We start from the raw sequence: 14,899 nt of genomic DNA, 5'->3' as shown, positions 1-14,899 counted from the left end.
AAAAATGGTTTTCTGAGTAAACATTACTCAGTCTCTGACCCAGTTATAAAAATTATGAAATCAGTGAAATCCAAATGAAATGCCTGTTATTAAGGCCGCTGCAGAGGGAGGGGCTGGGGCCTGGACTCCAGGCCCCTCCCACGTGGGCTCCGGGCAGCAACGCTCGTGGCCCGAGGTTTGGGCCTCTGCCTGTGCTGTATCTCCTGGTTTAATTTGCATTTTCTCAAGGGCTAATGACACCGAGCATTTTTAATACATTGTTGGTCATTTGTCTTCTTTGGTGATATGTGTGTTCAAATCTTTTGCCCCTGTTTAAACTGAAATATTTGTCATCATTTATTGAGTTATAAGAGTTCTTTATATATTCTGGATACAAGTCCTTTATCAGATAACTGAGCTGCTATTTTTTCTAGTCTGTCTTTTCACTTGTAATTTTTTACATTTTTATTATTTTTTTGAGACTGAGTTTTGCTCTTGTCACCCAGGCTGGAGTGCAGTGGTGCAGTCTCGGCTCACTGCAACCTCTGCCTCCCGGGTTCAAGTGATTCTCCTGCCTCAGCCTCCCGAGTGGCTGGGAATTACAGGCACCCACCACCACGCCCTGCTAATTTTTGTATTTTTAGTAGAGACAGGGTTTTGCCGTGTTGGCCAGGCTTGTCTCAAACCCCTGATCTTAGGTGATTCGTCCACCTCAGCCTCCCAAAGTGCTGGGATTACAGGCGTGAGCCACCGTGCTGGCCCTTTTCACTTTTTAAGTAATGCTTTTAATGCAAAAAAGTTTTTAATGTTTTTAATTTTGATGGAAGTCTGATTTTCCATTTATTTTTCTTTTGGCACTTGTGCTTTGGGTGACAGATCTAAGGCATCTTTGGGTGCAGGTTCATCCCCGTTTTCTTCTCAGACGCTGGGAGCTCCAACCCTTACACCCTTACACATGGGTGCGAGGTCTGAGCTCATTTCTGCGTGTGGCTGGGGTGGGGCCTGCGCCATTGGTGACTGTGTGGATCACCTGGCCCAGCACTGTTGACCTTCCTTTGCTCTCTATCTGAATGGTTCCTCCTTGAATAACTTACATCTTTCCTATTTTGGACCTTAGCATAAATGTGTGTGAAAGTGGGCTTGTGTTGAGTTCTGAGTTGGTGGTAGCTGTGCGTGCGCCATAGTAATCGCCAACAGGTCCGGCACGGGGAGGAACCTAACCTCACCTGTGCTGGCCCAGGACAACAGGGAGGTTTGCAGAATGGCAAAGCCCGTTGGCTTCTGCTTCTTTACTGGGGTTGCAGTTATTTGAAGTCTCCATCTGTGGGGCGGCTGCATCTCCGGGTGACTCACGCATGGGCAGCCGGAGCCGTGCACTCTGTAAGCACAGTCAGTCGCGGGAGCCTCCCCCAGGAGTGAGGACGGCTAGGCATTCAGGACTTTGTACTGGATCTCTGGATAAAAGGAACCGGGCAAGGCACTGGAGTGCTGTGTTTTACATTCAGTCCATAAAGGGAGCCACCACCTGCCCCAAACCAGGTACCTTCAAAACATCACAGTGTCCCTGCGGCTGGACCTAGACCTGAGCACGTACCAGGGAAGTCATTCAGGCAGTGACCATGGTCTCTGTGGAAGTCTCTCAGCGTCCTGCACCACCAGGCAGCCCAGTTACAGTTCATCCGTGCAGTGCAAAGGCTCGAGGTGGAGGCCGGGGAGCGGCCACGACACCCTTCACCCCACAGGGAGCTGCAGGTTCATGTCTCCCACGTGCCACGCGGTGCAGGGCATTCTCATGGCACGTTTAAAACTAAGAGCACACGTGTGTGCCCCTGGGGCTGAGGCGGGAGCGTGGCTTGTGTTCTAACTGGTGCTTTTCTTTCTCTCCAGCCCCTTTTACGGAGAAGACTTTTACTGTGAAATTCCTCGGAGCTTTCGTCACCTATCCTTCTACATTTTCGATAGAGACGTTTTCCGGAGGGATTCCATCATAGGTAGGTGATGAATGAGCGTTTACTTCCCCTTTTCTGCCTGTTCTGTGCCAGGGGAGTATTAGCATTTCAGTCCGGAGCCTGGCGGGATGGTGCTGAGGGGTCACGGCAGCCCTGGGTGTTCCTCCTGATCCGCTCTCGGGATCTGGCCTGGCATCTGTGGTCCCTGCTGGAGCATCATGCCAGGCTCAGGTCAGTGAGCACTGCCAGTCGAGGCTTCCATGGCCCCTCAAGGCGAGAGCACAGCATCCCCAACCCTCTTCAGACAACTTCCCAGGGCTTCTCCCCGGGGCATCCGCGGGGGGACCTTTGTGTGGACATGGGGCCCTCCCTCCTCACCGCATCCTGGCTCTTCCTGTCCCAACTTCAGTCCCCACAGTGTGGGCACGGGAAGGGCAGGTGGGGGTGGGGGCGTGTGGTCTCAGTGTCCCCCGGTTTTCTTGGAGAAAGCTCATGGGCAGCCCTGCCGGGGATTGCAGGAAGGCAGCATCCTGTAAGCTGTGGGGCCTCTTGGCAGAGTGGACTTCAGGTTACTCAGGGAGCTCTTTGTTCCTAAATGCAGCCAGAGGACCCCATCAGGAGCGGACCTCACGCAGCAGGTGTGGGAGGCTGGGGTATCAGGCTAATTCCCGCCGTGATGCCGGGAGAGCCAGGAAGGGAGGAGGGTCCTGCAGCACCTGAGCTCACGCCCAGGACGGGTGGCCGGGGAACCAGTGTGTACTGGCTGCCACAGCCTGAACCCAGACCCCAGGTGGTGCAGGCTCCTCATCTCCCTGGCTGCCGGAATGCTGAGTGGTATAGTGCGGGAGGAGGAGTCCCCCAGGAGGACCCCAAGCTCCGCCCCAGGCAGCCTGAGGGTCCACAAGTGCAGGAGGCCAGCGAGGCCACAAGGGTGCGTGGGGGGGGGGGTGGGGGGGGCGCATCCTCCTGACGCTCACTGCTCACACTAGCTCCCCTTGCCGCATCATGGCCTCTCTGTCCCACGCCAGCTGCCCCCTTTCCCCAGCGCTCACCGATGTCCCTCAGCTGTGGGCTTTCCTCATCGTCCGCGTCCCTCTGTTTGTGAGCCATGGTCCAGGATCTGTGATCTGATCCATTCCCAGTGCTTGGCACACAGAAGTGTGAGAGGCACAGCCAAAGGCCCACCTCAGAGCTTGAGTGTCCTAAAACCCAGCCTGTCCCCACTGGGCAGCCGGCAGCTAGCGCATGTCAGCACGACATTGAGGGAGAGAGAGGGCATGAGGGAAACTGGCTAGCAGGTAACTGGTAGACTCCTGTCTGCACTCTGCTGTGTCCCAGGCCTCCACGGCAAGTCCCCTGACAGAGACAAGGAGAGAGACGCCCATCCTGACCGGTCTCACTCTCTGCCTGGCGTTGAGATGGGCTTGGCTGGGTGGCAGCTGTGAACCCAGAGGCCCTTGGGGCTGGGCGGACCCTCAGCTGGCATTGATAAGGCCCGTGCCCCCTCACCATTGCAGGAGTCGGGACCTGGACATTTTTGGGACTGTTATTCACTGTACCCGAATGATTATTCTTAGAAACTGCTGTGCTTTTCACAGAAGTCTCCAGAGTTTGTTTAGAAAATACATGGAATGGGTCACGTGGATCTCAGATAATTGACATTTGACTTCATTTTGAGCAGGAACGCTGTGCCGGGTGCTTCCGCAGCAGACACCCTGGCCCTGAAATGCGATTGCAGAAGGTGTTTGTGCTCCTGAGTGCGGTGGGCACCTGGCCCCCTTCAGGGTCTTGCTGTGCTTGGCCTTGTGTAGCCTTGTTGGTGAGATGGTCTTGAGGGTCCAGCATGACCCCTGCACTCCACTGCTCAGTGTCTGCCTGGGAGGCCCTCAGGTTCACGCCCATAGCTTCAAGTCGCGTTCAAGCTGTTTGGGCGCTGAGGAAGGGTTCCCTCTTCCTCTCTCCCTCTGACCAGGGCATCGGCTCCAGGGCTAGTGGCTGGCAGTTCTCCCTCCTGCCTTCGGGCGCAGCTGCTCTGCACCCCGCTCCTCAGGCACCTCCTCCTCCATCCCCACATCCTGCCATGCCCGCCTCTGGGACTGGGGCCTGCTGCAGGAGACGGCCTCTGACCCTGCAGCTGCCCTCCGTGGCCTGCCTCCCCTGCCCCCCTTGTTGGTTGTGGTTCTTCTGCCTGTTGTGCTGTGTCCACCGGACGGAGCTTCCCAGAGCCCATAGTCCTGCGTGCCTGTGTCTCGCTCCCGTGTTCTCAGCACCTCCAGGGGCCTCCAAGGGTGTTCCCAGAAGAAAGGGAGATGTGGAATCCAGATTATTCAGCGGAGGCTAATGGTGTATCTGGCGGGGCTCAGCCTGTGCTGGGCACCACGTGTCAGGCCTCATCACCAGCTCAGTTTATGTGCAAGAATCCACAGAGACTTGATTCATTCTCGAAGGTGTATGAGATATTTTTTGAGTGATAACCCTAAGGAAAAAGAAATTTAAAAATATTTTTGCGCATTTTAATAAGAGAAACTGATCAAGTTAGTTCCAGAGTTATGTGCTCTGAAAATAACCAAATAAGATGTTTATTAATCGTTCCGTCGATGTCATCTGCTAGCAGTTCTTGGTGGCTTTACCATTATGGTGACTGGACTTAGATGTCTTACTATGGCGTTTACAGCCATGAAAATGGATGGCTGTCTGGATCTCCGGTAACGATTTATCGTGATGATGGCAGTTATGTTGTTACTGGGCATGAAACACCAGGTTCTGGCGAGTGCGCTTCTGGGTGGAAGTGTGGGGTGGCCACTGGCTTCCTGGCTGCGCGGTTCTCCTGGTTCTCTCGTTTCTAGCAGCTGCCCACACCCTGAGGAAACCCCACCTGCCAGCGAGTTTCCTTGGGGCGGCCACAGCTGTGCTCAGTTGCAAGTTCAGGTCCAGGAGTGAGAGGTGCACTGGCAGGTGGAGACGCACTCCTATGGGGTCGGGGGTGTGGGTTGGGGCCGGGAGGGCATCTTTAGCCTGGAGGGGGAGGGCGGTGGCGACTGAAACCGAGAAAGGCAGCAGAATACGCCACCCGCCACCCAGCAAGTTAGACTCCGGGAAATAAAGCCCCGCGCTCAGCCCTGCCCCGCCCACCCCGCCCCTCCACGGCTGCAGTCAGCTCCTGTAGGTCAGAAGCCTCCCAGGGGCAGCAGGCGCAGAGGGAAGAAGTGTCGGGCGTGGGCCGGCCCTGGGCGCGTGACCGGCCTTCTCTGTCCCCGTCCGCGGCCCACAGCGCTGCTGCCGGTGGCAACTGTCAGTCAAGCCGGGCTCCCAGCCGCAGGGCCGTGGCCTACGGACCCCCCGGGGCGCAGGTGCCTTCAGGCTTCCAGGCGCAGGGAGGCGGCCTCTGCCTGGGCTCGGCTGCCGGGCGCTGCACCGCGGAGCACAGACCGGAAACTATGGCTCCCAGCAGATGCCAGAACCGGGAAATGCGCGGGCCCGGCTCGCTGCTGTCAGTCAGGAGCACCGGGGTCTCCGCCCCCCATCCTGGGCCTCCCTCCTCTTCCCGCTAGGCCTCCGCCTTCCTCTGGGCGGCTCTGGTAACACCACGTCCCCTCCATTTGCCCCTCCAGCCCCTAGAGCCTCTCTGAGGCTTCCCAATGGGGTGGGGGTGCAGTGAGACCTCCATTCATTTCTTCTTCTTTTTTTGAGACGGAGTCTCGCTCTGTGGCCCAGGCTGGAGTGCAGTAGTGTGATCTCGGCTCACTGCAAGCTCCGCCTCCCGGGTTCCCGCCATTCTCCTGCCTCAGCCTCCCCAGTAGCTGGGTCTACAGGCACCGCCACCACGCCTGGCTTATTTTTTGTATTTTTAGTAGAGACGGGGTTTCACCGTGTTAGCCAGGATGGTCTCGATCTTCTGACCTCATGATCCGCCCTCCTCAGCCTCCCAAAGTGCTAGGATTACAGGCAGCAGCTACTGCGCCCTGCTGAGACCTCCATTCTTTGTGTATAAATCAGGTGGTCTGCAACTGACATAAGGTAAAGTTCAGTGTTTAGGTGTAACCTTCAGCAGCGTATGCAGGTGTGTAGACAGCACCACAGCTAAGATACGTTCCCACAGCCCAGAACACTCCTTCGGGGTGGATTTCCACCCTGGCCCACAGCCCCTGGCAGCCACTGCTCTGGGGCCTGTTCCCACAGTTTTGCCTTTTCCAGGAGACAACGCGAGTCAAACCCTGGAGGGACCGTGCCCTCTGCCAACGCGCTGGTCCTGCGCTGTGTGGCTGTGAGCCAGGTCGCCCCCTCCCACTGCCCATGGGTTTCCATCATACAGACGCACCTCAGTGGCCTCATGCACTTGCTGGATTGTGTCTAATCCTCAGGAATTATGAATAAAGTCACCGTATGCATTCTTGGATAGGTCTTTATGTGGAGAATGTTTCTGTTTCTTACTCTGAGATAAATACGTGGGAATGAAGTTGCTGGGCCCATTGTAGGGTGTGTGTTTACTTTCATTAGAAACTACCCAACCGTGTCTCCAGGTGGCCACCCAGTCCGCCTTCTCTCCAGCAGCGGGTGAGAGCAGCAGGTGTTTGTATCCTGCCCGGCCCTTAGGTCTGAGTTTTTATTCTCTAGTTAACGTTTCTACTCCCATAGGTGCGCACTGTCTCACTGTGGTTTTGATTACGTGTCCGTGAAGAGCGGCACTGAGGACTTTTCATGGGTTTAGTGGCTGCTCTATTCCTTCTTTGGTAAATTGTTCAAATCTTTTGCCCTTTTAATTGGGTTGTTTTCTTGTTATTTTTTAGAGTTCTGTGTATTCCAGATACGAGTCCATCACAAGAGTGCTTTGCAAATATTTTCTTCCTGTTTGTGGCTTGTATTTCATTTTCTTATCATTGTCTTTGAAGAACAGAAGTTTTAAATTTTGATGGTTTTTATCACATTTTTTTCTTGTATGATTTGTACCTGTGGTGTCATGTCTAAGGAAGTCTTGCCTATCCCACAGTTGTGGAGTTTTCTCCTGGAAAGCGTGTGCTTTCAGCGTTTACATTTAGTTCCATGATCTGTTTCAAGCTAGTTATCACTTATGGCACAAAGAAAAGGGTCGGGATTCCGTTTTTTCCATGTAGACATCCGTTCGTTCCGGCATCCTTGGTTGAAAGGCGACCGTTCCTCCGTTGATGACTTTGGCACATTTCCAGCTTCCTTGGCTGCATTGCATGGGTCTGTTTGTGGCCTCTGTATTCTGTTCCGTCTGAGGTAGGAGGGGGGACTGGACTCTGGAGGCAGGACTCAGACACCGGACCAAATCGAGGACTAGCTACGACAGGGATGGGTGGGAGCAGCTTTCCATCGGACACGCCTGCCAGTGCGCCGTGTCGGCTTCCCATCGCCATGGCAAGGCCTGGAGGGTACCACCCCTTCATAGGAACAGCCCTGTGACTTGGAAGTTACCACCCTTTTTCTAGAAGTGTCTGCATAATCTGTCCTTTAATTGACACACAGTTAAAAGCGAGCATAAACAAGACTGCAGGACTGCCCGGAGCTGCCACCCTCAGCACCCCGCCTGTGGGGAGCCCTGCTCTGCGGGAGCGGTTTCAGATCTTTCACACTGCCGCCTCCATAAAACTGTTTTCTTCCACCACCACCTCGTTCTCGAATTCTTTCCTGAGTGAAGCTAGAGACCCTCTGAGGCTAAGCCCCAAGCCCTGCGCCATATGTATGCTCCCCCTGTCCTCATGCCAGTGCCAGCGTCTTGATCACTGTGTCTTCTTAGCAGGTCTTACGTTGTAGTGTAAGGTCCTCAAATTTGTTCTTAAACTTGTTTTGCTATTCTGGATCCTCTGAATTGCCATATGTATTTTTGAATGAGCTTCTCAATTTCCAAAATAGTCCCACAGGAATTTTGACTGGGATTACATTGATCTATAATTCGGGGAGAATTAATATCTTAACAAAATTGAGTCTTCAAAGCCATGGACATGGTATATCTTTCCACATGCCTGGGTCTTTACAATTTCTCTCATCCGTATTTTGTGATGTGTTTTCAGCCTACACGTTTTGCACATTTAAAAACATTTATTTCTCTGTGTTTTATGTGTTTAATGGAGTGGTCAAAGATTTCTCAGGTAGTCCACCAAAAACACAAATCTAAAAGCATAATTTTGTGAATGGTGCTGTTTTTGTTTAATTTTCATGGTCACTGACGCCTCCCTACTGACTTTGTATTCTCTGTTCTTGCTAAACACACTACTAGTTCTATTAGCTTTCCTTGTAGATTTTTTTTTGTACATTCTGTGAATAAAGGTTTTTCTTTCTTCCTTTGGGATCTGTGTGGCCTTTGTTTTTCTCGTGGCCCCGGCTGGGACACAGGTGGGGTCAGAGCGAGGCGCGTGCGTCTCAGCCGCACTCCCCATCTCCGCCGCGCTCCCCGTCTGGGCCGCGCCTCTCCCCCACGCTCCCCGACTCCCCCGCGCTCCCCGTCTCCCCGTCTCCCCCGCGCTCCCCGTCTCCGCCGCGCTCCCCGTCTCCCCGTCTCCCCCGCGCTCCCCGTCTCCGCCCGCGCTCCCGGTCTCCGCCGCGCTCCCCGTCTCCGCCCGCGCTCCCGGTCTCCGCCGCGCTCCCCGTCTCCGCCCGCGCTCCCCGTCTGGGCCGCGCCTCTCCCCCACGCTCCCCGTCTCCCCCGCGCTCCCCGTCTCCCCGTCTCCCCCGCGCTCCCCGTCTCCCCCGCGCTCCCCGACTCCCCCGCGCTCCCCGTCTCCCCGTCTCCCCCGCGCTCCCCGTCTCCGCCGCGCTCCCCGTCTCCGCCGCGCTCCCGGTCTCCCCCGCGCTCCCGGTCTCCCCCGCGCTCCCGGTCTCCCCCGCGCTCCCCGTCTCCCCCGCGCTCCCCGTCTCCCCCGCGCTCCCCGTCTCCGCCCGCGCTCCCCGTCTGGGCCGCGCCTCTCCCCCACGCTCCCCGTCTCCCCCGCGCTCCCCGTCTCCCCGTCTCCCCCGCGCTCCCGGTCTCCCCCGCGCTCCCGGTCTCCCCCGCGCTCCCCGTCTCCCCCGCGCTCCCCGTCTCCGCCGCGCTCCCCGTCTCCGCCGCGCTCCCCGTCTCCGCCGCGCTCCCCATCTGGTGGCTCTCGCTGAGTTGTGTCCTGTGGCTGTTTCCCCTTTTTCTGGTCCTTCCGCAGCTGGTTCCCCATGTGATGCCCTCCAGACCCCTGGCTCCTCCTTTCTGAACGGGCCTGGCCAGCACAGATGCAGCAGAAGAAAGTGACCCTTCCTGCCTCTCGTGGTGAGAAGGCTGCCACCTTTGCCCAAGCGAGAAAGGGAGGCCCAGAGTGTTCGGTCAACTTTTTGGTGTGACTCAAATAGGTGGGGACAACCCTGTGGATTGGGCACATCAGAGAAATTTCAGTAGACGCCGTGACCTTTGGATCAGGCATTCTCTCAGGTCAGCATCTGGAGATAGGAACATGCATGCTTCAGACGTCCCCATGTCCCCATTGCTGAACGTGGCTGGCTTCTAGAAGGAGAGGTTGGGGGCTGGTGACAGAAGTGACCTCACATCGGGAATGAGGGGGCAGGGGCAGGGATCCCTTCTTGAAGGGATTTTAAATCCTTTTGAATGTTGTGGATTTTTTTCTGTTTCTGTTACCTATTAAAAAATTAAGTGAAGTACTTCTAAAAATAAAGACTTGTAATCATGTGCCAGTTACAAGATCCTTATCCACGTAAATATGTGACTTCTCCCGTCCCAGTTTCAGCTCATAAAAATGTGAAGACACAGTGACATTGCAAGTATTTACAACTTCTGACTTCAAAACTGACCCTCCTGTCCAGCTGAAGGAGTCTTGGAGTCTGAAGACTTTTCCCTTTTCACTGAAATATATTGCCCAACTCAGTTTTAAGAAGTTTTTGCTTTCATGTGGCTTTATTCCTGTGAGACTCAAAACTGAGGTTTGCATTGTGGGGGAAAGGGGAGGTTTGGCAAGAGCCACGCAGCCGTCATCAGAGGAGAGGACAGAGCCCCACTCGGGACCCTTGAAGTCAAAGGTGGGAGTGGGGGAGGGGGGGCGGGGGGGCTGGGAGGGTTGGGGGGTGGTAGGAAAGTCAAAGGCGCCCGCCCAGGGCTGCTGGTGGGAGGGCGGGGGATGCAGCGGGCCAGGAGGAGGTGTCCTGGCTGTCGTCCAACCTCGTGGTCTGCGCCATTAGAGGCCGTTGGAGGGAGTCCACGGAGTGTGTGTGTCACTGGGTTTCTCTCTGAGTCTCCCCGGTGCTCCTTCTCCCACGTGTGCTGGGGCCTGTTTTCTGCGCTGGTCCCCTTCGTTCTTGCCTTGGCTCTCGCCTGCCCTCAGTGGTGTCAGCGTCCCGTGCAGCTCCAGATGGTCTGTGTGAGTCTGTGTGTCAAGAGCTGAGCCGACGAGGTCACGAGGCTGATCATATGAACCCACGAGTGTCTGTGTGCTGTATCTATGTGCGGGAGGCTGTGGAACTGGCCGGCCCTGGCTGTGAGCAGGGGTCCCGGAGCTGTAGTTTGCTGGGAAGGGGCTCCGGCCCTGGCTGTGAGCGGGGGTCTCAGAGCTGGGAAGGGGCTTCCTCCAGGGCTGTTATCAGGGCTGCTTTGCTTTGCAGAGTGGACAGTATGAGCTGCAGCCGGCTCCCCTGAAGACACGAGATGAAGGTGCTGAGGTGCATGGCAGGGGTCAGCAGCACTGGAGGCAAACTGTGCTGATTCCACGTCTGTCCTTTGGGCACTTGGAAAGCGTCTTTGTGCCTCTTTCCACCTTCCGCACCTCCCACCATGTCCTGTGGCCACGTGGTGCCCCCATCATGTGGCCGACCCTGCACTGTCCCACAGGGTCTGGAGCTGGTGCTGAGCTGGGCATGTCTCAGACCCTCCGAGTTCGCAGACAAGGGAGGGGCCTGGCGGCCAAGGCCCACGGGCTCTGAGATCAGTCACAGAACGGACCAGTCAGGCTGAGAGGTCTCGCGCGCTTGAGCCCGTGGGGTAGAGGAGCTCCTGAGGGAAGATGCGTCCTGAGACCTCGCAGGGTGGGGACGCTAACGGAGGAAGGAATGCGGGCAGGAAGGCGGGGACGCAAGCTCCGTCTCCCTGCAGCCCCAGCCTGCTTGTCTCCGGGGTGTGCAGAGTGGGACCTGCCCCTCCAGGGTCACCGCAGGACTGACTGAGATGGCACCTGTGAGAGGCTGGCAGTGGAGTGTTCCCGAATTTACTGAGGCTGGACAGCGAGTCAGGCCAAAGCGTGAGACTGTCAGATGCCAGGCCGGGGTTGTTCCGATGGGAGCCTGCGGAGGTTTTTTGAGACGCGGAAATATAAAAGGATCTCACTTGGAGGAGAGAACCGGACTGGGCTCTGCTGTCCTGGTGTGAGGCAGGGTGGCTGGGTAGGAGGCCCAGGCCGCTCCCTGGAGCCTGGGTTGTGCACAGTGTGCTCAGACCCTGCAGCTGGGGCTGCTGCAGTGGAACCGGGGTCTGCCAGGACCCAGAGTTTCTCGCTTCAGTGACTGGACCAGGATCCTTAAGGAGGATGTGTGTGTTTCTGGGTGCAGAACGAAGACGCGAGGGGTCTGCCAACATTTCCTTCCTCACTCCTGCTCTTGTGTGTGCTCTGCGATGGGCTCAGACGTCACGTGTGTGCGACTCCCTGGGAATTCACGTGTGTCTGTCGCCAGAGGTGCACGTGCTGCATGGGTGCTCGCCGTGGTAGGTGGAGTGGTCCGCAGTGCGCGGAGGCCAGTGGCAGGGTTGACGTGGTGGTGCTGCGAGGGGACGCAGGATGGAAGACGGCCCAGTGCCCAGTGCCTGACAAGTCCTGTCCTGCCAGGGATGGGATGAGCATCCCCACCATGAGAATGTTTCTGAAATGAGGTGAATGTATGAGCAGATAATAATGGTTACAGATGCGAATTTACACCTATAAATCCATACTAGGTAAATGTATATTGTACAAATATATTCTGATATGTGTTTTCATTGGAAGTCTAGCTCCAAAGTACTAAATCTGTTTAAGGCACAGGAAATGGTTTAGAGTGGATGTCCCCAGACTTTGGGGCCCACAGAAGTGCCCAGGGACCTGTGGTGGTGCAGATTCCGGCCCACACCAGAGCTTCTGTTCTTCTCTGTCTGGAGAAGGCCAGGAATCTACACTTTCGGGCTCTCCAGGGGTCCCAGAAGGCAGCTCAAGGATTACACTTTAGAGGCACGGATTCAGACCAGCCCACGTCACGTGGGAAGGTGGCAGCTCATTCTAGCTGTCAGTTCTCCCTGCGAATAACCCGAGCACCCACATGCCTGCACACATGTGTGCGTGTTCACACACGGAAGCTAACTCTAGGCACACATGTGTGCGTGTTCACACACGGAAGCTAACTCTAGGCACACGTGTGTGCGTGTTCACACACGGAAGCTAACTCTAGGCACACATGTGTGCGTGTTCACACACGGAAGCTAACTCTAGGCACACATGTGTGCGTGTTCACACACGGAAGCTAATTCTAGGCACACATGTGTTTCAAGCTGTGGCTCGCACAGGTGCACACGTGTCTCTCTCGAGGCGTGATGCCGCGTGTGTGAGGCATGAGGTGTTCATTTGTGAGAACGGGGCTCTTGTGCACCCAGCAAGCTCCGATGTGCCTCCTGCCGTGAGAACTGGCCACAGACCACAGTGAGAGTGAGGTGCGCATTGCCGATGGACTGGACGTTCGCGTCTTCCCAGCGAAGCCTCCCGAATGCCTTACTGGAAGGGAGATGGCGTAAACTTACCCCGCACCTGATTATTTTGACTTTTTAGTATCAATTTTTAGGGATACAGTACCACCATGTCCGGCTCATTCTTTTTGTTTTGTAGAGAAGTTTTCGCCATATCGCCCAGGCTGGTCTCACGCAACCCTCCCCCTGGGCCTCCCAAGCGTGGGGATTCCAGGCCAGAGCCCTGCGCCCAGCCGGTGCCCCATTCTGAATTAAGCTGTTGGAAATGAGCTGCAGTGATGATGGGCTGGCTTCTGCTCGCAGGTGCCCTGGCTCTGGGGCCTGTGCCTGTGGTGAAGTCTCCTCTGCTTGTGTTGCAGGGAAGGTGGCCATCCAGAAGGAGGACTTGCAGAAGTACCACAACAGGGACACCTGGTTCCAGCTGCAGCACGTGGACGCCGACTCGGAGGTGCAGGTGAGACCCTCGGCACAGCCCCGGAAACCGTGCCCCGGGACACCGTGGGGCCTCGAGACGCGCACGGCTCTGACTGTGGCTGAAGACGTAGGTTGGGCTTCGGTCTCGATGGGAATAACGATGAGCCTGCTTGTGCTCGGAGCGCGCCCAGGCTCTGTGCAGGGATTTTGGGTTTTCCTTTGTCATGTGCAACTGAGGCAGCCGTAAAAACCAACACGGTGAGAAAGGACAGGCACACGTAATTGAGGGCCAAGAGAACACGAGTGGGGAAGGGCCGAGTCGAGGTCAGCCCGCAGGGACCCTCGCTTCCCCAGTTGCCTGGATGGGCTGCTCCCTGGCACTCGGCACCAAGAAGGGTCTGAGCTGAAAGAACATGCTGGTCTTCCGAGTGTCCATTGTCGGAAGTGGCCAGGGGCTCACCCCACCTTGCCGGGACTGTGTGCCGACTGGCGCTGGCCCTGGCCCTTGCCAGTGGGAGGAGCTTGTCCCACCTCCCCACGCAAGACCAGGGGCTCCAGTGCTGGGACCCACGTCCCAGACCCTTGTGTTCACGGCTGCTACGGTCGCACGGTGCCCAGCTGCCCGGCAACAGCTGCTCCAGGCTTGCCTGTAAGAGAGGGAGTAGTGGGGGTCAGTCTGCCCAGCCCAAATCTGCAGGAGCTCCTGTGGGGTCACCCTGAGCCCTGGTCCATGACATGGAGCAGCTGCAAAGTCTACAAGCAAGAGGCACTGTGGCCCGACCCTGGAACCTGGGAGGGCTTCCTGGGTGGGTCCTTGGCTGGGACCTCAGTGTGTGTCTGAGTGCAGAGTCCCAGCACAGGCCGCCGGGCCTGGAGCCAGCTCACTCATCAGATTGCTTCTCTGCAAGCCTCAGTTTCCCCATCTGGGTGGGTTTGTGAAGCGGGCTGGAATGGCGTGTGTGCCACTCGATGGCGCATGGCACATTGTAAAGTGGTGGTGGTGACTCTTATTTTTACACCTGGAGGCTGGCATCCGGGACAAATCCCCAAAATAGGTTCCTTGTGAGAACTTTGCCTGAGACTTTAGCAGAGGCAACTGGGTGGGTCGGATGGAGGCTCCGTGCCCACAGGTCCAGGGCAGATTTGGGCCCGGGGACTGGATGGCCTGGTGTCCTGTGGGAACCCTCGTCCTCTGCGCTTCACTGGGTCGAGGTTGCCATCTGCTGAGATCACAGGCTGGGCACACTCCCATGGCCAGCAAAGGGTTCATTCATGAAGTTGACGGTGAGCCCAGCCAGGGGGACGGGGTGAGGCCCTGGACGGAAATGAAGGAGTGGAGCCAAGAGGCCCTGGGAATGGCCCTGTCCTAAGGGACCTGTGCTAATTGTGCTTCACACTTAATTAACTCTGCTTCCTAGGAAAGCACTGGCTGGGGAACCCACACGTGCTGTGGAAAGTGAAGGACGCTGTGATTACTGCAGAACTAATGACTGTCCTCGCAGCCCCAGAGCACAAGGGCCCCAGCGCGCTGCTCAGCGGACCCTGGCGTCCCAGCAGAAAGGCGGGGCTTCCTACGTGCTGCCCGGGAGGAGGCGGGGCTTGCTGACTGGGCCGCTCCCGCCTGCGTGTTCCCCGGCACTTCTATTCTGGGATACCCGCATTGCTGGGGTCTCTGAGCAGCAGGCAGAGTGCAGCCTCATCGTTTTCCTCAGATTCAAGTTTGGTTTTTTTGGCAGGTGTAGCTTGTCCTCTTTCTTGCCTTTTTTTTAGATTGATTTAATTTTGAAATGGTTATAGATTTATAGGAAGACACCAAAATAGTACACAGGAGTGGCGAGGGGCGAATCCCCTCCTTGCCCTG

At 56.5% G+C, this 14,899-nt stretch overlaps 1 protein-coding gene across 4 annotated transcripts in view; it reads left to right on the top strand.

Annotated features, from left to right (window-relative positions):
- RASA3 (RAS p21 protein activator 3) overlaps positions 1–14,899 on the top strand; it is a 127,563-nt gene that overhangs the window by 64,892 nt on the left and 47,772 nt on the right. For all 4 annotated transcript variants that reach the window (XM_007961021.3, XM_073014542.1, XM_038007934.2 and 1 more), the window contains 2 exons: positions 1,867–1,970; positions 12,984–13,078. In XM_007961021.3, the coding sequence (XP_007959212.1) occupies positions 1,867–1,970; positions 12,984–13,078 (199 nt within the window). The remainder of the gene's footprint in view (positions 1–1,866; positions 1,971–12,983; positions 13,079–14,899) is intronic.

The sequence above is a fragment of the Chlorocebus sabaeus genome, chromosome 3, assembly GCF_047675955.1.
Source record: "Chlorocebus sabaeus isolate Y175 chromosome 3, mChlSab1.0.hap1, whole genome shotgun sequence".
NCBI classification, from domain to species: Eukaryota; Metazoa; Chordata; class Mammalia; order Primates; family Cercopithecidae; genus Chlorocebus; species Chlorocebus sabaeus.
Note: the sequence above shows the minus strand (reverse complement) of the source record. Positions and strands in the feature narration are given on the sequence as shown.